Source organism: Saccharomyces paradoxus, chromosome V, assembly GCF_002079055.1.
Source record: "Saccharomyces paradoxus chromosome V, complete sequence".
NCBI lineage: Eukaryota > Fungi > Ascomycota > Saccharomycetes > Saccharomycetales > Saccharomycetaceae > Saccharomyces > Saccharomyces paradoxus.
The window spans coordinates 363808-386523 of NC_047491.1; the positions used below are offsets into that span (position 1 = coordinate 363808).

General features: G+C 37.3%; 8 protein-coding genes across 8 annotated transcripts; 2 read left to right on the forward strand and 6 right to left on the reverse strand.

Annotated features, from left to right (window-relative positions):
• Positions 1 to 108: 108 nt before the first annotated feature.
• Positions 109 to 4284, reverse strand: NUP157 (Nup157p; the record flags this gene model as incomplete). Its single annotated transcript, XM_033910036.1, has 1 exon — positions 109 to 4284. The coding sequence occupies one exon, from the start codon at positions 4282 to 4284 to the stop codon at positions 109 to 111; it is 4176 nt and encodes a 1391-aa protein (XP_033765927.1).
• Positions 4285 to 4599: 315 nt separating this feature from the next.
• MAM1 (Mam1p) lies at positions 4600 to 5529 on the forward strand (the record flags this gene model as incomplete). Its single annotated transcript, XM_033910037.1, has 1 exon — positions 4600 to 5529. The coding sequence occupies one exon, from the start codon at positions 4600 to 4602 to the stop codon at positions 5527 to 5529; it is 930 nt and encodes a 309-aa protein (XP_033765928.1).
• Positions 5530 to 5759: 230 nt separating this feature from the next.
• GLE2 (RNA export factor GLE2) lies at positions 5760 to 6857 on the reverse strand (the record flags this gene model as incomplete). The annotated part of the gene is made up of 1 exon (XM_033910038.1): positions 5760 to 6857. The coding sequence occupies one exon, from the start codon at positions 6855 to 6857 to the stop codon at positions 5760 to 5762; it is 1098 nt and encodes a 365-aa protein (XP_033765929.1).
• Positions 6858 to 7507: 650 nt separating this feature from the next.
• SPAR_E01870 (uncharacterized protein) lies at positions 7508 to 9898 on the reverse strand (the record flags this gene model as incomplete). The annotated part of the gene is made up of 1 exon (XM_033910039.1): positions 7508 to 9898. The coding sequence occupies one exon, from the start codon at positions 9896 to 9898 to the stop codon at positions 7508 to 7510; it is 2391 nt and encodes a 796-aa protein (XP_033765930.1).
• A 1169-nt stretch (positions 9899 to 11067) lies between these two features.
• On the reverse strand, positions 11068 to 14409 carry KAP123 (karyopherin KAP123; the record flags this gene model as incomplete). The annotated part of the gene is made up of 1 exon (XM_033910040.1): positions 11068 to 14409. The coding sequence occupies one exon, from the start codon at positions 14407 to 14409 to the stop codon at positions 11068 to 11070; it is 3342 nt and encodes a 1113-aa protein (XP_033765931.1).
• Positions 14410 to 14882: 473 nt separating this feature from the next.
• SWI4 (SBF complex DNA-binding subunit SWI4) lies at positions 14883 to 18131 on the reverse strand (the record flags this gene model as incomplete). Its single annotated transcript, XM_033910041.1, has 1 exon — positions 14883 to 18131. The coding sequence occupies one exon, from the start codon at positions 18129 to 18131 to the stop codon at positions 14883 to 14885; it is 3249 nt and encodes a 1082-aa protein (XP_033765932.1).
• Positions 18132 to 19501: 1370 nt separating this feature from the next.
• LSM4 (U6 snRNA complex subunit LSM4) lies at positions 19502 to 20044 on the forward strand (the record flags this gene model as incomplete). Its single annotated transcript, XM_033910042.1, has 1 exon — positions 19502 to 20044. One exon carries the CDS (start codon positions 19502 to 19504, stop codon positions 20042 to 20044), a length of 543 nt encoding a protein of 180 aa, XP_033765933.1.
• Positions 20045 to 20162: 118 nt separating this feature from the next.
• On the reverse strand, positions 20163 to 22283 carry TMN3 (Tmn3p; the record flags this gene model as incomplete). The annotated part of the gene is made up of 1 exon (XM_033910043.1): positions 20163 to 22283. One exon carries the CDS (start codon positions 22281 to 22283, stop codon positions 20163 to 20165), a length of 2121 nt encoding a protein of 706 aa, XP_033765934.1.
• Between the last annotated feature and the right edge of the window lie 433 nt (positions 22284 to 22716).

Here is a 22716-nt window from a genome sequence, read left to right on the forward strand (position 1 = left end):
TGTGTATATGTGCGACTGTTTGTATAAAGGATGACGTAAGATCTTGCGTACGCATTAAAGAAAACTACACAATCAAAGTAACTGGGTTAAATATACAAATTATTCTCTTCATTTCATGCCATGGTGACGATCCTTCACATAATCTTGAACAAGATCAGTGTCTGGATCATATTTTTCCAACTTTTCGATTTGTTCCGGCGTAATAGAACCGCGCAATTCCGGATTATTTTGGTACCAATCTTTGATCAACCACACCATTTCTTTTCTTGCTAATTCAACGTTTCCTTCTGAGTTTTTTATGATATGATTCAGAGTATAATAAAGTTTTAAATGAGAAACTCCCGCCAGTAAAAATATTGAACAGATAGATCCATCAGCGGCTGGACTTTTATTGGGGAAAGATTCAAGTATTTTATTCATTAAGAATTGAACTGGGAAGATAACGTCTGTATCGTGAGTTATTTTACCAATTCGACTTAGTGTGTTGGATATCGAGGAAAGAAAAGATTCTTGGCCTGCACTTTTCCCATCAGGCAATGGAGTATTTTTTATGCTATCAATCAAACGATCCCACTCTCCTTGAATTACTTTTTCATCTTTGAATTGAGATACTTTGAAAATCCTTAGTTTTATTTCATAGTAATCTAACGGGTCTGCACAATCATTGAAAAGGTCAGATAATGGGAGCACCTTTCCATTTAGTTTAAGTATTAGTTGCTTTCTATAGTGTTCATCAATCCTTGTTTCACCTTCCACCAAACTGAGCAGGTCATCCTGAATGGCTGCTATATCGAAGAGCTCGTGGATATTCTCAGACAACTGAACAAGTGCCGGCTTCCGGTCGAATGAAGTTGAGCTATCACAAAAACCATTTGCTCTAGCTAGGCATTCGATTCTTTCACTTAATTTCAAGTCAAAATCAGCACTAGCCAAAGCGTATAAAACATCAGCTGCTTCGAGGAAGTGTTCTTCCTTGGATAAGTAGAACCACAACAGGTTACAAATTTCCAACGATTTTTCTGCTTTTTCTTTCAGGTATGGTAAGACAAACTGAGAATGTAATTGTAATAAGTCGTCTTGTCTTTTATTTGCGACTAGCCAATCATAAAAGCAATAATGGAAGAACCGGTTGCTACTATTCATCATCACTGAATAAACTCTTTCCTTTAGTGACAAAGCTGGTGAAGAAATCGATATGTTTGCTATTGAAGGGGATTGTTCGGCAGGTGTGTTGTCATCCACGCTTTTCACGATGTCAAAAATTAAAGTATACACATTGATACGTTTATCGTAAAAATCTTTCCTTGGATCAGCAATCTTGGAACCTTCTGAGACATACTCTTGCGCTTGGTTTGCTTTATCAATTTTATCTGCAACTCTAAGTAGAAATTCTACAGTCCTAGGCTGATAATTAAGTTTCACCATGATATCCACTATACGTCTCAATTCATTCAACTCTATATTATCAGCACACCTTTCATAGAGATCGATTGCAGTGTCTAAATGGTTCCTCGATATTTTAGAATCTATTATTTCGAATTTCTGTGCTGCTTCTAGGTGCTCTCCTGCCCTGTAACATAAAATGTCTGCACCATGACAAAAAGATCCAAAGCGTTCTTTTAAAACGTTCATAATATAATCTGCCGGTGCGCCGCTAGCAATGTTGGCATTTACAACTTCTATTAAAATTTCCTTTATTAATTGTTTAGTCTCTGTGTTAGGTGTAAACAGATCATGAAAATGAAGACTAAAAAAATATTCTCTTGTTTTGGAGTCGTAAACTCCCCCCTCACCCATCAGCGTATTCAACAAAGATTTGAAAGCATCAATATCTTCATAGAACACATTTAAAAGGGAAAGCGCATCTTTAATTGAGTTTATCAACAGGATAAGAGCATTCATGGCAATAGACTCAGCATCGGATGCGGTTATAGTATTACTATCCTTTGGAGACACAAATGAAACGAAAGAAGGACGGTGAATATTGAAGAAATCTGCCAAAACAGATATCGACGATAAATAATACTCAACCTGTGGCCTAGTTATAGAAATACCAAAAATATTTGATTTCTCCGCTTTGGAAGCCCTTCTAAAAACAAAGACCTTTTCTTCCCATATTTGGCAAAATAGTCTTGTAATCAATAGCGCAGAACCATAAAATCTGGGAGATAGCACAATGTTATCACCTTCACCAGATTTATCGAGTATCTTTTGTGCAATTGGCGGCACACTGCTACTGTCTCTAGAATTTTTCGGTTTTATTTCAACTATCCCGGGTATACCAGCAGAAAAGAAGGCCAAGGCGCTTGCTTTGATATGCTCTGACTTATTAAACTTACAAGCTAAATAAAGGGCTGTAGAGCAAGCCTCAGATAAACCATAACTGCGAATAAATGGTAAAGGGTTTTCGATCAAACTTTCAAAGACTTCATCGGGCGTACGATAGCAATATATCTCCAGGGCATTGCTTGTTAAAACGGCAACTTTTAATGGCTCCACATTGTATTGTGAGGCAAAAAAATTAGCGTAACCTTGTGGAGTAGAAGTATAATTAAAACATCTGGTTAAAGGAACGATCTCTTTAACCTCATCCGTCGTATCGAGTAGTGTGGTATTTTCTACATATTTACCATAATTTTTTAATATGCCGTAATCTGGAACACTAACATAAAGTTTGTGTTCCTCTTTATTTTCCAGTTGATTTCTTCTTGCAATACTGTTCGATGATTCCCCAGAATTGTTCCTTTTTTTCACGGACGTAAAGTATATACCTGGAGATATTATCGTACTAGCGCAAGTGGTGTTGATATGAGTCGAACTAGCTTTTTGTGCTGAAAGTGGGCATATATCCTGTGTGTATAGGTGCTTTTGGTTGACTATAGAAAATTTTCTTTTCTCTAGGGAATTAGATATACTGGTAGGAGGAAACTTCAAAAAGTCTAATTTTAATGAGCCAATCGATCTCCTAGAAGTGAAACCCTTGAAATACAAGCGTACCCCGGTAGTAGTTATAACTGCCAAAAATAAATCATTGTTCTCCCGCTTAGATATGGAAACAATTCTAGCAATCTTGAAAGCTCGACTACTGAGTAGAGGTGAATCTTTTATACCCAATGCGCTTATGCTACGCCTAATATGAGGAATATCAATTAATACTGGCCCTTCTAACCCATTACTAGTGATTAGGTAAGATCTGACAATTGATTTCGTTGATAACGTGTGTAAAACACCTCTTGATTGGTCAATGTCGAGCTGTGATATAGTCTCTTCCTCGGCGCCAGAATCCCCTTCTAGCACTTTTTGTATCAACTTTCCTCCAGGCATGCTAGGTATTAGTTTTGTAGGCAGCAAATTCGCGAAGCTTGACTTTGTCAGACATATTTTGTTACACTTGCTGTTAAACAGATTCTCCGAGCAATTATACTGTAGCTCCCACACATTAACACTGTCAGTTGAACCAGTGAAAAATACTTGTCCAGTTCTTTCATAGCTTATTATGTTAGAAACGTTGAACCCAGTTACGTTTACTTTTAATCCTGTGTTGAAAATATTTAACTCATGAGTATGGTCATCAAATGATATTGTTAAAATATAAATATCAAAAAGAGTAGCGACAATCAATAGGTTTTCAACTGAAGAAACAAATGTGTTTGGCCTAGGCTTAACCAATTTCACTTTTAGAATGGTGTGCTCGATCTCATTAATACAGTGGAACTCTGAACTATTATTGATGTTCCACAAGATCAATTTATTATCAGAGGTTATCCAACAATAGTTCAGCTCGAGGAACATACCCATATCACTCTTTATTTCCGTATTTGAAACTTCTAATAAAACTTCGTCCGGTATATTTGTCACTTGTTGTCTTTGGAAGGGGGTAAATGCCCCTAATCCACCGACTTCATCTGAGAAATTATAGTCCACACCTTTTCTGTAGTAGGCTGAATTATCTAATATTGGCGTATTTCTATCCCTAAAGTTCAAATCCTGGACAAATTCACTGGCCAACTGCAACGGTTCAGACGAAGTTAACCCGCTTACCTTAACATGCGTGGTTACGTCATGAAATTCTGGTTCAATAGTGTTTCCCGCCTCACTGTACTTGTCTAATACATCTTTTCTAGTTGGCTTCTTGCTCGGGAAGGAAATGCTTGACAAGTTGAGCTTACCTTTGTTTTGGTCATCTCTTAACTGATTCTGTAAGCGATCTCGTCCTAAGGACGCGGGAACTGTAAAGGTTTCGCGGTCGTAATCAACTCTTTTTTTTAATGGAGTTGAATACATTGCGATTGAAGTCCGTGCTGTAGTTTTTGTACAAAATGTTTTGCTATCAAGTAGATTTTATTCTCATTTTCTTTCTATTGACTTATAAATCCATTCAAATTTCAAAAAGTATTCAGTAGGAATCTCTGTTGACAAAATCCGGGTAACATTAAAAGTTTTGTGTCACTAATTTCATTATAATTTTACTAAGCAAATACTATAATAATGCAATAATCCGCAGACGTTAATGGAAAAATCAGCAATAGAAGGTAGTTCATATTAATTCATAGCAAGATATTTTACTCAGAGAACATTTTAATTTTTTTGAGAAATAAAATGAGGGATAAAAGTTGTAGGAAGAGAACAATTCCAGATGAAGATGCAAGCTATTTCAAATTCCCAAATAAGCTTCAAAAGTATTCTCGATTCTTGAGCCGGAAGATATCCAGTACCAGCCCAAAAAAACAACCAAAAAACAACAATACAGAAAGCGTCTTATCGGTCGTACCGAGTAGTCACAGGGAAGACTTGACAAAACTAAAACGAAACGTCAGCAACGCTGTAGCAAACAAACATACCCAAAAATCACAAGAGAATGTCATCAAAGAAGATACAGCGAAATGCTTGACAAGAAGTAATTTAAAAAAATTACAAGAGAAAATTTTTGATAAAGAACTTAATGATATTGTCTGTGATCATTGTCTTTGTAGTACCGAAAATAGAAAAGATATCAAGTATTCACGACTTTGGTTCCTTTTTGAATTGGAAATGAGTGAAAACTGGAATGAAAATCTCCGGCTTAGTTGCTATAATAAATATGTGTATTCTGCTATCGATAAGACGTGGATAATGGAGAATATTTTATTTAAGGAACAAGAAAAGAATTATGAGTATTTTCCTATAGGACAATTACTGATACCCAACAATATTGAATATTCCAATAAACCGAAAAGACAAGAAAAAATTGAGGATTTAACGATTGAAATCGATAGTATTATAGAGGCCAGCCACCAAAAGGAAAGATTCTTACCCCAAAGTGTCCTGATAAAAAGGGAGAAGGAAATTGCATTTAACGATTTTCAGTTGGACGCCAGAAAGATTCTAAACGATTTGAGTGCCACTTCTGAAAATCCGTTCAACTCTTCACCAAGTACAAAGAAAATTGAATCAGAGGGAAAAACTTTGGAAATGGTTCCTAAAGAGAAGAAAAACAAAAAGATCATAGGTGCACTGGAAAGGAAGCTACATATAGATCAAAATTATTGAATGAGATATTTGCGCATTTACAATGAATTAAAATGATAGTACAGCGTAATAGCGCCTCATAGGCAGTTTTTTTTCTTTTTTAAAAGCATAGAGAGACTTCCTAATCTTTTCAAATGCCATTTCATCTGCTAAAAGCCTGTATCATTTAAAAAAAATATCTTTTACATATTGCAAATACAAAATATTACAAAAGTGATGTTCTTGTGCACGGAAGCCATCAGAGAAGAATTTCACCTTTTCTTTTTCTCTTTAACTTCTTCATCGCTTGTTGCATGTAGTCTAATGACGTTTGGATAATCTGGTCTGTTACCCATATGACCTTGATGCCAATCATAACTTAGAGCGTACGCAAATACACTACCATTCCTATTGAAGTTACACACGGGAATGGATGCTTGCAAAGTAGGATAGCCTTTCAATCTATGCCTTTGATTCTTATCCCAGAAATTGAATGTGCCATCGCCACCGGCCGTAACAAAAGTGCCATACAATGGGTGAAATGCTATACTATTTACAGGGTACACTAGAGATTGACCGTTAGAGCCAGGTGCCCTATTAGGGTTGGTTTGACGATGGCATTTGAATGAAAAACCTGACTTTTTCTGCATACTATCATCGATATACCTTATGGAGCATCTGCCTTCCACTGAACCAATCGCATATCCATCTGCTTCATTATAACATGCCACACATCGTGTTTGCCACTTTAAAGGCGATGTGGTTGCCTTAAAAATCGTTGTTGGGTTTGCTAGATTGATAATAGCGATATGTCTTTCTGCAGTAGCTACCACTAACAGAGATTGTCTACTATCCATGGAATACACTCTTTCAGGCATCATGACTGTAGACACCGGCTGGGGTTGCCTCATATCCCAATATTTTATAGTTTTATCCCAGGATCCTGTTACTATACACTCTGTGTTCGATGGTCCACATTGAACAAACCGTAATACCTTTATTGGTGCAGAATGCATCCCAATCTGCTGTGATTGACCACTTGCAACATCGTACAATTTCAGAGCGTTATCACAACCGCCTGAAGCTACTTTTGTACCATCATTCGACCATCTCGTACATAATACGGGGCTGGAACTTTCATGTTGTGCCCTACCTTGAGGTACACCATTTTGGACATCCCAAATACGCACCTTACCATCCCAGGAACTGACGCTAAACATGAGATCTTGTTGCGGTGAAAACGCAATATCTGATATAGAGTCCTCCGCTGGGCTATTAATGACGATGTCATTGGCTAAATCTTTTTCATTTGCCATTGCGGTACTCGTTCCTAAAGTTGAGGTTGTATTTGATCGATTAAAAAAAGACATGATTTCCCACTCTTCCTCTTCTTACAACTTTCTTTATTTTATTGTAATATGCGAATTAAGGTTTTTAATTTTTGATCGAATTGAATGTACCGAGATGCTTGCTATGGTTTTAACTAACCTAATTCTTATAAGTGAACCTTTGCTCAAGTAAAATGTTTATATAGTGCTCAATCAAAACGAACGTTTAGCAACTGTAAGTTAAAGCTGGGATATCTTAATATAAACGCTACCATCATAGGAAACTTCAATGTTAAAAGTCTTAGAAAAGCAATATAAAAAAAGAGACGGTCATCGTAAATCATGATCATAGTGCGTCACAGGTAACTTTACTATTATGTCCAGGTAATTCAATCACTGTACGGCAGCCAGAAAGAGTGCCCGTATTTAATGGTTCAAATGTTCTTTTTATAAGTACAATGTCTTATTTAAAACTAAACACTTCTATCTCATCATAAAAGAAAAAAAAAACTACACGAAAACAAATATGTTAAATAAATCGTTGCTGTGACGAATGTTGCAGTTTACGTAAAGTAGACTCATCTCAAAATTTTATAAAATATCAGATACGCGATTTCCTCCCTTGCTTTTTTTGGTTTTGTTTTCTGTTGCCTAGAGCTTTCATTTTTATTATGATATCCATGGCCGTGACCTCAACCCTCCCAATTAATAAAATTGAAGTCATTTTCGTTTGTATCCAGTAAATTGAGATCGTAATCCGGTCCTTGGTCTTCGACCATACCAATATTTCCAAACTTCATGTTCTGAGACTGTTGATTCTGATGTCCATTAGTACCAGTTTGCTGAGGACCCAAAGTTGTACCCACAGTGGATGAAGGTTGAACTGATGCTTTCTGATTATCGCCATTATTTGTAGATGCATAGGTTTCATTAGCAACGTTCGAATTTCCGTTTGGTGTTCTGTTGGTAGGCACGCAACTTTGATTGGGAAACAACAAAGAACTTGAGTTTTTGAGAGCTTCAAAGTCGTATGCTTGATTAGTATTATTTAGTTTTTTTTCCTCTGGAGTAGATAATGCGTCACGATTGCCTTTATTATTCCTTGAATCGTTACCTACTTGTGCTTCCAGCGGGTTTCCCCCAGTTGGAAGTTCTTGTGGTACCGTAGTATTCTGCGATGGGATTATTTTAGAGCTCTTTAAAGTAATATTCAAATTGGTGGTTGAGAACCCATGTGGTGGCTTTATAACCACATTTCCTGCTGCTTTAGAACTTCTTTGCTTCTGAGCGTCACCAGAAGGAGGTGTTGCTATGCTTAAAGGGGATGATGCGGACACTTTAGAGTTTACTGCTCGCTTGGGCCCGCTCTTTGTCGCAACTTTGGCACTTTCTGGATCAAAGCAACTCTCAGTCACCGAGGATAATGGACTGGATACAGCTGGCTTGTTAAAACTTCCCAAATTTATGCCAGAAAAAGGTAAAGGGTTCGTAGTCTTGGTGGGTGGAGCTGAATGCACAATCGGAGTAGTCGTATTCGAAAATGTCCTTAACATATCGTTTTCGTCTTTGGTGGCATCTGCAGTCAAAATAACAGAAGGGGTGGATTTCCTCCTCGAAACTCTAGTGTTCGGGGGACTGCGCTTCCTACCTGTCACTCCGCTGTTGCTATTAAGTTTATTCGACGACTCCACCGGAAAAGCTGACGTTGATGCCTTTTTTATATTTTTCCTTACCTTTGTGGGCTGTTTGGTGACTGAAATGGAAGGTGATGCTGCATCCAACGAAGGGCTAGATTTGGAATTGGAATAAATGTCTTCCTCGCCAAATATTATTGCTTGATTGCGAAAGTTGGTAGCAATATCTGATCTTGGAGTCTTGTTCACTCTTGAACCTACCATAGCAGGCTCACTTGTTGTGGAGCCTGGAGTGGTAATATTTGGCGAACCGGCGTTTGTCGATCCTGCGGAAACTGTTGCTGTATTATTTTTTCTTCGTCTCTTAGCCACCGGACCGGCTTTTGCTTTGCTCTTAGCTTTTGAAGTTGCTGATCTACTTCTTGTAGATTTTGATGTCGGAACATTATTTGGCCTATCGGTTGAATGCATGGTTTTTAGACTTTTAGGTTGGTTCACCGGAGACTTATTATTGGCTATATTATTTGTGGTATTATTGTTACACGGGTTTACCATTGAATTTTCGGTAGTGGGTTGCATTGGGTAGTTATAGACTGGCCAGCCAGTAACGTTTTGACTTCGATTCTGGGTTGGAGCTACATTCGTAAAATCGCCGGAAGGCGGGGCTGTGGCAGCAACTGTTGTTGCTCCAGCTGTTGGGTTTGCATTATTGTATGGCGGAATGGAAAAGTTATTAACGATAGGATTACCAACAATCGGAATTGGTATAGCGTTCATATTAACATTCCGCATTTGAACTGCAGGAGGCATAGGATTTCCCAGCATCATGGCAGCTAGGTGCATGGGGTCTATGTCCTCGTTAATGTATTCTCCTCTTCGTTCTGCATCGTGTTGTAGCCTTGCCGCATGAACAGCCAAACTTCTATATATTTGTTCCTGCCTTTGTTCTTGAAGAACGAGTTGATAATATTGCTGAGCGAACTCTGAGCCGCCTCTAGAAGAACTGGTATTAAAGATGTCCCAGAATATTTGCCACCATTCATACAAAAAGCCTTGGGGTGTATCTACTACCTTTGACAGTGTACTCTGCTTACCATTATTTTCCTTGGGGTTGGGTCCGTCCACTGGTTCGTGGCCAATGTCTCTATCTAGCTGCGCATCTTGAGCAAACGCAGCTGCAGTGTTTTTCAAGGATGATTTCGTGAGAAAGTCAAATATGTACTCATTGAGCGTATTCTTGCAGTTCATTTTTTCCTTCAAATCTGAATTTTCCACTGTAGGATGATTTATCCACTGTTGCTGTTGCTGAGGTTGTTGTTGTCGCTGCTGCTCATTATTCGTCGCCATTGCAATATTGCTCTGCAAGTCTTGTTTATATTGGCTTGCTATGTATGGTTGGTCCGCGGGAGGAATTGAATCTGGGTACGAATTACTCACTTTATAACTCATTCTACCACGGAGTTCGTTTCCTCTTTATTTACGTCTATGAACGTCTTCGTGTTTATTTTTTATAGCCTCAATGACTTACTAACGTCAACTCACCGTGTATTGGGCAAACAAAATGGTATCAAAACAAATGCGCTTGAACAGGAGCAAAATGTGGTCACTCTTTTAGTCTATATTCAATAAATTTTATCAGAATTGGCCTGGAACCGGCCCTCTTCAGCTTCATCGTGATCCCATTCTTCCTTCGTTGTCTTCCCACGCTCTTCCGGACCCTCGTAAAAGAGTCCGAGAAGCCGAGAAGGCGCAATTTCATGCACTATACACTCGTTGGCAACCACAATGGACCCTGTCCAGTTGATCTGGTCCCTGTTGCGTCCACTATTTAGTACGTGTGCATATGGGTATGAGCACAAGCCTGCATACATGTTTCATCCCTCAGTGTCTCCCCTCCAAGGACGAATTGTTCGAGACATTTTCCACTTTGGTCCTATTACCATAACCAGCACTAGAATTGGAAACACAGGAAAAAAATACTTCACATTCTTGTCACAAGAATGTACAAGAGAAGATACAACCTGCAGAAAACTTGCATATATTTAGTAATTTTTATGTACTATACACTGACAAATAATTTGTATTAGTACGAGATTAAAACCTGAGGCCTCCCAATTAGTAGCATGCGATGATGCTTTCATTGGAATAAGCGCAAGATGACCTGAACCTGCACAAGTTCATACGGGAAACGTTACAAGGCCTGATTGTTTCTGTCTAGTGTATATCGCGGCAATTGGATTTTGTCAAAAATGGCGTTGACCAAGCCATTTGCAGCTTTATTTGAGTTCTTTCCTTCGAGATGGACGCCAAGAGAATCATCGCCAAGTTGATCGGCGCATCTACACGGCGCCGATCAACTTTACAGGACGAAACTTACATAACCTTAATACAATAAAAATACAATAAAAAAGTCTTGCAAACAATACATTCTGCAGGTCGCATACACATAAGATTGACAAAGAGTGAAAGCAGGAGCATAAGATTGGGGAGGAGTGGGGGGGGAGGAAAGTAAATTTACATATAGTTTTTTTCTAGAAAAAATAAAAATAATGAAGGAAGGTATACTTATATAATCGCTGTTTATCGAAACAGCTGAGAATAAAAAATGTTTAAAAAAATCAAGCAATGACGGCAGCTAAAACTGGGTTCTGGGCAACGATTCCGTTGTAAGTAGTGTTTAGATACTTCAATAATTCAATAACCTTATGCTTCATCTCTTCAGTTTGGAATTGCTTTAATCTTTCCATATTCTCTTCCCTACCTAAAGTAGACTCCTTTTCTAATTTGATTCTATCATTTTCTTTGGTAAACACAGCGCTGAAAATCTCGATGATCCTTGGGGTTTCGTTTGTGACAACAGGACTATTTTCCTGATATAATTTCATGATCAATTCGAAAATTGGGTTATATTCTTCAAAGCCGGTGTGCAGTGGCAAATGTGCTAATAATGCTGGAACTGTTTGTTCCAATGGGACTAGAGCACTGTTCTTTAAAGCCATTCTGGCCACACATCCGCTAGCATTAGCGTAGGCTCTATCAATAATCTCTCTGGTGGCTTCGTCATCTTCGGCTGCCAAAGCCTTTTGGTCAGCAGCGCTTAATAACTCGTAAAGCGCCTTCAAAACGGGCTCATAAATGGCTGATATGTCCATAGATGCATATTCACACAATAAACCAACACCGTAAGCAGCGTTACCTCTAACTTCTAAAGATTTATCGCTTGTTAATCTGATGACTAAAGCTTCTAGCATTTCATGAACGAAAGGATTTTGTTCCTTCATACCTAAAGCTAATTCGGAAGCGGCGCCAACGGCAGATGATCTCTTATTCTTGGATTTAGATTGGAATAATCCGAAAACAACCGGTCTAAAATTATCAAAGACCTTGGCAAAATCGCCAGCTAAAGCTTGAGATAAACTGACAAGAACTTCCAATGCAACATCTTGTAAAGTGGCTTCAGTTTCAGAAGCGTCTAATTCTTCATCCCTTGGAACGTCCTCTTCGATATCAATGGTTTGACAAGTATGAGTACCTTTCAAGACACTTAGAACTTGTAAACACAAAGCTTCTAGCATGGAAGAGTCGCCGCTATCCATGATAATGATTGCACCAAATTGCTTGATCATATTGGCAAAATCTTCCATAACGGTAATGACCATTGAGGTTTCAAATTCATCACTTAAATTACCCATGGAAGTTTCCCTGGCAGCTTGAATAACCGCTAAAACATCAGCATTTACGTAGGAAGAAGCTGGGATACCTTTTGGATAGCTTTCTGGTTCTATTTTGGAAGCCAACAGGACAGACTTAACGACATTCCAGATAGTGTTTAAAGCAGTTTCTCTTAAACCGTAAGACTCATCGACTTGTTCGTTCAAAACTTTTAAGGATTGTTCAACATATGGCAAAAAATGCTCCTTTGTGCCCAATGCTAATTCAGATAGAGCAGCGGAAGCAACTTCCTTTTCATAGGAAATACCAGTGTTGACTGTGAATTTGTTCTGTAGTTCTTCTTCATTGGCAGAATCAGCAAAAGCAGCCAAATCCTCTGCGTCACCATCGAAGTTGAATTGATATTCGTCTAATTCTAATGTCTTGAAAATTTCTGGTAAAATGGTTTTTAAGAAAGGAGCAAAATTCTCACCGTAAACTTTAGCCAAGTTTGCAATGAACGCATAACCAGATTCTCTCAATCTAGCAGAATCTGTCTTGATGGCCTCATAAGCAGAATTAACTAAGGGTTCGGCAAATTCGGCAAAGGCATCCGATCTGACGGCTCTGGCCATAGTAGAAATATTTTCGAAAGTGTTGGCTCTTAATTCAATATCGTCTTCGCTCATACCTTCAATCTGAGAACAGTTTTGGATGAATTTTTCCAAATAGTGAACACTAGTCTTGAAGTATGGAATGAACGCAGAACCTGCTGCAAAAGCAGCAGAACCAATTGCAGAAACAACAGCGCATCTCAACTTGGATGATTCATTACTTTCTAACATATAGAACAGTTTGTTCATCAATGGATCCAAATATTTAGCGATAGCATCATAAGCAATGAATTCAAGCAGACCGTCTAAAGCAACAGTGGCATAGTTGTAAATGACAATGTTTTTAGCAGAATCAATAATATCGATGATCAATGGTAGGTATTCTTCATGGAATTTGGCGACTTCATCCTGTAGGTCAGTAGTTAATTGATGGATACATTTCAAAGCAGCCAATTTAACAATTGGTTCAGTATCCTTCAAACCGTTTATAGTGGCGGGGATAATTTTGTCGAATTGAGACAAAATATAGTCTGGAGAACCAGTCACAGCAACAGAAATGGCTAAAAGAATTGCCCTTCTCTCAAAAACATTTGCCGATTGCAACATAGCTGGAATGTGTTCAACAATAACGGAAGCAACCTGAGATGGTGGCAGTTCAGAGGAGGCAAAAGCTAAAAGTCTAATAGCAGAAGAAGAGGGGGTATTTTCCTCATTTTCACCTGTTTCATCTTCGTTGTTTAATTCATCATCAACATCAATTTCTTCGCAAGCAACCTTTAAAGCAGCCACTGTAATCTCTGGACCCAATTTGCTTTGAGAAACCTTCGATTTTCTATAAGACAATGAAGAAATGATGAATTGAAGAGCAAAAACTCTAACATCTTCATCAATCTCAGTGTTGATGGCAATTTGTAAAGATAGTTTGATCAAATCAATAATAAAGTTACCCGTTAATTGAGAGTCTAATAGCAGAAAATCGTTCAAACAATTAAAAATTAGTTTAGCGTTCAAGGTGTCATCGGCCTTGATGACTGCATCTAAAACGTTAACCACAGATGGAATTGAAGCCGCGAATTTTTGGGCTTGGACAGGGTTGATAGTTTCTTGTTCTTCAATCAAAGCAGAAACGTGGTTCAAAGCTTGGGCAGATAATGATCTAATTTCTAAAGAAGCAGGATCGTTGATAGTCTGAGAGAACAATGTCAAGAAGTCATCAATGTATCCAGATAGGGAAGAGGTGAAATCTTCCAACAGAGAAAACAAGATGAAAATGGCAGTTTGTCTTGTTTGAACATCTTCACCAGAAGCAGCTTGAATCAAGCTGGGGACTAGATCTGGCCATTTGTTACCATCTAATTCTTCAGTACCAATGGAAGCGATTACTCGAGCGTTGGAATGACGAACATTTTCTTTTGGCTCACTAAAGGCAGTTTGTAAAAGAGACGTTTTGATGGAGGCTCTAGTGGATTCATCAATGGCGTTCCAGTGCTTGGAAACTAACTTTCTAGCTTCAACACCAGCTAATTGTTTCAACGAATCATCGGAGCCGTTCTGTAAAATGTGAATCAAAGCCGGCAAAGTTGTAGGTTGGGTATAAAATTGAGTTTGCAAAGATTTTGTAGCTTCTTTCAAGCCTACACCAGAAGTGATAGCGTGCAACGTTTGTTCAAGTTGACTTAGAAATTGTTGATCCATTATACTACTTGATACTAAAAAAAGTTTTTTTTCCCTCAGTTTTATGCTCCTAAAGCAGGATTTTGGTAATATACAGAAACGAGAAGAAGGATCCTTGTGGGGTCTTGCCTATTTCTTTTTGTTGATCAATCAAAATAATGTAAAGCCTGATAACAAATAAAATGAAAGGTTCTATGGATAAGTGAATGTTTCTAATTTTTTTTTTTTCAACCTCATCTCATCGCGCTTTTCATATGATCATATTATACGAAAAAGAAACGACCATCGTAGCGAAAGATATTTTGATAAAGGACTAACCGTAATAGTCGCAGTTTAACGGATTGTATGTTTGTCGGTATACACTTGAGTTATTCAAGTGTGCTGGGGAAATAAAAAAGGATTATATGAAATATGTGAAAAAATCATTACGAAAAATAAAAATTAGAAAATCTGATAATATAGTAAAAAAATATTGGTACATTGTGAATTAAAATTTATGCATTTGCCCTCAAATCCTTTTCAATATCATCCAGCTTTGAATCAATGTTCTCAATGGTGATACCAATTAAGTTTCTGTATTTATCTAACTTTACTGATGAATTAATTTTGCTTCTTGCCTCGCTTATTTTTAATGCTGTCATCCTCCTTTTAAACTGTAAAATAGTTAATTCAGTGGCTAGCCTCAACGTCTCATTTATATCATATGAATCTTGCGCATCAGTAGATAATATAGTGTCTGCTTTAGCACTCTTAGGTGAAGAAGTTTCTGACTTCAACGTTGCAGTTGGTTCTACGTCTTCATGCTTTCCTGGATGCAATCTTGAGCTGGGATCTATATCGACCTTTGACTCCTCATCCTGGACAATTGTCGCCAGTTTCAAGGCCTGTGACTTTTCCAAGCTCTGAATAAAATTTTGCTTTTCAGAATTTAACTTTGAAGAAGTTTCTTTAATTCTTGATTGTAAATCTGATATCGAATTTATTGGAGTTTTGTTCGATACGGAATCAAAAGCGTTCTCTATTTGATGCGCTATTGTAATTGATCTCTTCTTAGTGTTAGAAATAGAGGATTCCGTTTCAATTATCTCATTGTCCAGATTTTTGATTTCTTCACCCATCAGTTTTTGTAATGAAGAAACTTTTGTATTTAATGTGTCAATCTGCTGTGAAAGCGGTTTTGAATACTTTCTCAATGGTGACGTCTGAATCGGTAATAGTGTAGAGGGTGATTCCAATAATGGCATGGTAGGTTTCACGCTAGTTAAGGGATCTCGTTTCTTTTCACCTTGATTCTCATGATCCTTCTCCTTTTCTTTGTCATCTGGTATTGACTGCGATCTTCTTCTATATAAAATGGGTGAGTTTTCAAGAATTTTGGACGGCGTAGACTTTATATCTTTAATAACAGACGACGTCACAAAGGAATTGATAGTCGACAAATCATCCATTATAGTGTTCATATTTGTAGAATTTGGTTGGTTGGAATGCAGATATTGACTTTCGTTTACTTCCGAATCTGGTTTAGCTAAATTAATATCTGGAGTAGAATCTTCTTTGTCATGGTGTTGAGTTTTTATAATTTTTGGAATTTTGACATTACTTTGTCGTTGCTGTTGTTGTTGCTGGTAACGATGCTTTTTAGGAATATTTCGAAGTAATTTTTGATCCGTCTTGGTTTCGTTAATGTTTGACCCGTCGGCTGGAGTATTAAACTTATTCATTATTGACGCAGGTGACTCGTTATCTAAATTCAATATATCGGTTGACGCCCCGAGATATACTAACCTGTTATAAACTTCAAAGTTCAAGTTTAAAGCGGATAGATGCAGAGGAGTATTCCCTATATTATCTTGATAATTCAAACATATCTTCAGTAGATTGTAGTCCTGCTGACCTAAGCTTAATATTATCGAATCCATATAGGATTTTATTATCATTGGATTTTTGGACTTATTAACGCTCAGTTCAATTAGATAATGAAATGGCAATCTTCCATTTACGTCCGGAGTTATAAGACATATTTTCAGGATGGATATTATTTCATCAAAAGCGTTCTCCTTATAACAATTGTTGTAGAAAATTGATTTTGTGATGCAATTAAAACCGAGCTTATTACATTGTAATGCATTAGCGTTTAAAGTAATTAGCATTTTTATCAAAGGAATATTCGCCATAGCCGTAGCCCAGTGTAATGGAGTGTGGCCTTGGTCATCAATTTCAAAATTTATGTTGAAATTTTTGGGCGCCGGGTATAATGTAGCTAACAACGCTTGATCAACATCAGAAGATCTTTCCGATGACAGTATAGTTAATATTGTCTGCTTGTATTCTTGGTCGGTCATTTTGTTTCCCAACTTGTTTTGAGACGAATTGTTTCCTGCGCTGAACGGCGTCATAGATCGCGAAGACATATTCATACTATTGTCATTTTCATTTGATGAAAATACCTCAATGGAGGAGCCATTGGATGCCACGGTGTTGTTATTATTGTTGCTGCCATTGCTGTCACAGTACTCATTATGGTGATCATTTGTATTTTGAAATGATTGCCACAGTAAGGGCTGCTTCATTAGCTTGAAATGCCTTTGTATTTTTTCTTGCTGGTTGTAAAATTGTTGTTCATTAGATTGGTTCAGTTTTTTCCTCCTTTTTTTACTATTACCATTTGTAGTGGAGTCCATCATAGAATGATTGAAGTTATTTGTCATATATTCATGATGTTGTTGGCTTTGCATAGGTCCGTCTGGAACAATGATCAAGTTATTATTGTTATTACTATTGCTGTTAATGACATTATCGATGTTATGACTATAACTGTTACTCTCATTATTATTAGTGTTATTCTGAGTAATATTTTTGTTTTGTAAATTTGTGGGAATAGGGAAGAATTGAAGAGGTTTTTGAGTCGCTGAATAATTATTACTGAAAGAATTTTCATGAATTGATTTCTGTTGTTGAATAATAGTAGACTGGCTGCTGTTGTTATTACTAATATTATTTATTAAATTGTGTCTTGTGTCATTGTTGAAATTCATCGTGGTGTGGTTATCATTATTGTTCATTATATTTATTGATGAATTTACTTGAAACTGTTGAGGGGTTTGGAAAACAAGGTTTTGTAAAGGACTCGGATTTGGCTGGTTTATCGATGCATTTTTCTTGCCCTTCTTATTTGCAGCTGTAGTTGTAGTTGATGTTGATGAATTACTGTTCTTTTTCCTCGGCGTTTTATTGTAGCTTGATGGAGACGTTATTTTAGTTCCTGGCGAAGTCTTCCTCAATATACTATTTTTGCTTCTCTTTGGTGGAGGGTTGTTCGGATCAAATTGAAAAGTTAAGATAGAGTTGACCACAGGGTCAATTATTTCGTACTTATTGACCAGAAACTTCGCTGAATCCAATGGAATCCAAGTACCTTGAAACCTACCGTACCCACCTTGAACTTTTTCATGTTGCATATCATTTGATTCCTTTTCCAGTATTTTAGTTCTTTTCGTCTTCGAAAATTGTGCAATTTTGAATACCTGGGTAATGTTAATCCAATCATCCTTTGTTCTTCTCATCACTATTTTGGTTTCAAAGCCACGTATATAGCATTCGTATACATCAGTTTCCGAATACGTAGCTATTTCAATCACTGGATGGTTTGAATGAGGCGCCAAAAGAACTGATTTTGATATTGGCGTAATGTTTTGGTGACTGGCATTATCTTTTTGGTTTGATATTAAAACATCAAAGGGCATGATTTCTCGAATAAATCAACCTTTTAGAACTACGCAAATGGGACAAAAGGAAATGAGAAAAAAGAAGAGAATTTTTGGCGAAGAGCAATTTATTTGCTGACAGTATATTAAATAACGTGGAATGATAAGACCTTTTTTCAAAAGGTATATGGAGAAAGAATCGTTAAAAAGCGACTAACAATGTTAGATGGGTTTCCGCTGCAACAATAATTAACAATAAAAAGAACAAAACACTAGATTTTTTTTTTCTTACTCCAAAAAGAAGATACCAGTTAAATTCAGCAGTTAATATCAATCAATGATTTTGATATGCTGGAACAATGCTAAAAGATGACAATATGTAGGATAGTTCTTGTGCGCTTTTCACGTTGACGTGCTTCTAAGTCCTTGTTCCTCTTTTTTTTTTGTTAGGTTAACCATTTATTTCCTGAACGGGAAATAAGCAGGCGGGGAGCTGAAAATAATAACTTTACGCGACTGGTTGGTGACGCGTCGCCTCAAGCGCGGGTAACAAAAGAATATTCTATTGTTTTTAGCCGCCGAGGGTAAACGTATCTATAGCAAAAGCTAGAGATACACCAAAAGATTAAAAGTGCCGAAACTTACCGTTTGTAACAGAGTCTGCCTATACTAATGCGCTTCAAAGCCCTTCATCAATGTTTAGCTTAGTCGAATAATCTCATATGCCGCTGAACGACCTAGGCTCTTCGTAAACCGCAGTCACCTACCATTTGAACTACGTAACACGATGTGGTTTACATGCAACGTATTGTCATTCTCTTCTTCTTACGTAGTTTTCATTTGTCCACTCTACCGTACCCAAAGTAATCGCTTCGTTCGTTATCCACTTTACTAAAGTTATGTCCTAAACCTACCATCTTCTATTATACTCTAAGCACCCACAAACAGTGTGAATTAGATAGCCTCTACTTTTCACTAGGCCGATCATGATAGACCAAAAGTATCCATAGTGGCAAGTTAGCTTTTGAATTTTAAATGGTGCTTTTTTTTAGCCGCCTGCCTCCTGCCTACTCCTGCTATGCTAAAAGGCGAATTCCGCGTTGTAGCCCCATCTACCAATTATTTTGGTCATCAACTACGAAAATTGCCACATTTCATCACGTGATACATTTGTTAGTTATCATGTTTTACGAATTTGCTATAATGTCCAATTCTTGCAGCTCTCTTTGGTAACCGTAATAACATAGGCCTTTCTAATAGACTGAAACAGTACGGTAGGTTACGGCAGAGGCATTTTAACAGTACCAGTAAAGAGAAGTTGAAAGGTTAGTTCTTCATTTAGTGTTTGACAACATATATACAAATCTTCAAATCAAACGGGAAAGTAATACAATAAAGTGATTTCCGCAATGCTTCCTTTATATCTTTTGACAAATGCAAAGGGACAACAAATGCAAATAGAGTTGAAAAACGGTGAAATCATACAAGGAACATTGACCAACGTAGATAATTGGATGAACCTCACCCTTTCTAATGTAACAGAATATAGCGAAGAAAGCGCAATTAATCCTGAAAACAATGCTGATAGCAGTAAGGCCGTAAAATTAAATGAAATTTATGTTAGAGGGACTTTCATCAAATTTATCAAATTGCAGGATAATATAATTGATAAGGTCAAGCAGCAAATTAATTCTAACAATAACTCTAATAGTAACGGCCCTGGGCATAAAAGATACTACAACAATAGGGATTCAAACAACAATAGAGGTAACTACAACAGAAGAAGTAATAATAACAACAGCAACAGTAACCGCCGTCCATACTCTCAGAATCGTCAGTACAACAACAATAGTAGTAATAGTAATAGCAACAATCAAAATATGAACAATGGTTTAGGTGGATCCGTCCAACATCACTTTAACAACTCTTCTCCACAAAAGGTCGAATTCTAAACAAAAATTTGTATTATAATAAGTTATGTACATACATAGATATATCGATATATATGTACTGTGTGTGTGAATGTTGATTACCGTTTTTTCTTTTAATTACCGAACTTTTTTCTTTAGTTTACATGTTGACTTTCAAGTGGTATATTTTATTTATAAACCATGAAGCCGTTAAGTAACTTAATGCACCAAGCCCCAAGCCGCACATTACGTTGAAAAGTAAACTATAACAAATGGAAATTAAGATAGATGAAAAACCGTGAATGTTTAGCACTGCGAAAATGTAATAGAGCGAGTACAATTCCATATATACTCCACCGCTGAATCCCATCTCAAAGCATTTCCATCTCCAATTGTTACGGACCACCTTATCTTCAAAGCAAAATCTTATTAATAAATAACTCCCAATGATTGATATCTCCATAGTGAGCACACATAATAGTATGATACTCAAGAACAGGAATCCGTAAAAATAATAAAATGTAGTTTTCTCCAACCAAAGAGATTTGTAAACGTATTGCATTTCCACGTAAATTACTAACAAGGGGAAAATACCACATAAATAAATGCCGCAATAAATCAATGGGTTGAACTTCGTTCGTGATTTAGGTACGAATAATCTATTGCTATTACTATCGCTTTCATCCTTAGTAATTCCACTCAACCAATATTGAGGAAGAGGTATGTTATTGGCCACAATACCGCCAAACAAACTGAGCGGTATACAGACAATGAAATAAATGCTCAAGAAAAATACGATAGTCTTAAATGGTAATGCATTAGTAGAATCATGTGCCCAAACAACACTATTTAATAGAAATGTGCTTACCATTACTATGCCAGGTAAGCTAGACCCACAAAGTATAGCAAAAATGGGACTAAATTTCTTACGGTTTTTGGAGTATCTGTTGTCGTCAAGGTAATTGGCATTGATTCTTTTTGTTTTCGTTACTATACTAAGTCTTGTCCCAACGAATGATGCCATGAATGCTCCAAGTACAAAACATAATATGGCCATAGTGAGCACACTGTTTCTTACATTATGTAATTTGTTCATCGAGCATGATATTGTTAATGATCCAATTATGGTAAATAGAAACTGTACCCCAAATGAGACTAACACGATTAAAACTTTCAATCCAAACAGATCCGGTCTACCATTTTGTATCCAATCCTTCGTCACCATGTAAACGGAGTATTTACCATACTTGTCGTCGTCCAGGCCATCCTCCGCTTCAATTCCTTCTATATTTATCGTATATTTGGTGGATTCTGAATTGTTTTTATCCGTGTACATGACTCGTACGTAAATAATGAGCGTGATAAATGATATGGACAATACGATTCCCACTGAATTGGCTAAACTCATCCAATGGAACTGAATGCTCTGTTCGTCAGACAATTCACCTGCGTTTAAGAAATAGTCCCATCTATGATTCCAATCTACTTCAAATTCCTCTCTCCAATACACAGAGTAAGTGAATGGCAAATAGGTCAACTCATTTTCATCCTCGGGAATGACTATTTCGTATTGTTCGTAGTTCTTCGATGCCCCGGGACAATGATAATCTGACACTGATCTTGGATATACTTCAAAGCCGACTACGGTATTTTTATCGTTATTGCTGGCATGGAAACGAATTACTAGCATTACGTGATTATGCAGATAAGTTTTGCCGGTATCAGGATCCATGAAGCCTAAAGGAAACCCAGATGCATAGTATTTTTTATGATCAGTTGTGGATATAAACGTAGTGGCAGCTGGTAATTCGTCATCAATTAGCCATTGTACGACGTATCCCTCCCTTATTAGCTTGTCTAAGGTCTGCATCCCCTCTTTTGTAGTTTTCCGAGCACATAACGTTTCACACGGATTGTCTTCCCCAAATGTGAGTTTATAGTCGCTTTCCCATTTTCTATCTCCTCTTATTATCTCGTTCAGAGATAAATGAAGCGGTTTTTTATGCATAGTAGGAGGGCAAGTAAAGGGCAAGTCATAGTATGCGTATGGTAATTGTGTTAAGTCAGATTCTACCTTATTCACAATTAATTCCAAGGGATCACCCTCCCTATAGAAGTTTGGTGTTATCCACCCGTCATAAAGATTGTTTTGACTGGAGGAGACGACGGGTTCCTGCTCATGCCCTCGCGTTCGCGATGAGTAGAACTGGTTTCTAAAGATGAGTACCACGATTACTACCGCCATGAGCGCTATGACCGACCTCTTTGGTCTTACTCTCATTTTTCTCTTTTCGGTTCACGTCTTTATATTTAGTGTTCTAAAGCCTGATGCAAGAAAGCCAAATGGAGAGGAAGTAGTCTAGCGAGGAAAAAGCGTAGGTATACTACTATGCAAATTTGAAAAATGATACGTTGCTTTGTTCATCGAAGCAAACAAACGAGGTGCTTTGGAATGTAGATCTTAAAGTGGAAAAAAGTAAAACAAAAAAAAAAAAATGAAATATATTTTCCAATTTCGCGAACGCGATTTCGACAAATCAGGCACATCTGAGAAGGGTTCTGAAATCGCAAGAGTCCCGAAAGAGCACTCATTATACAGATTAACGGTATCTTTTGTTTAGCTATATTTGTAATTTATATATGGTTACAATCCCCAATCCGGGGCGAGTAAAACTATATAGAATAATTAGGGAACGTACCTCCATCGGCATCTT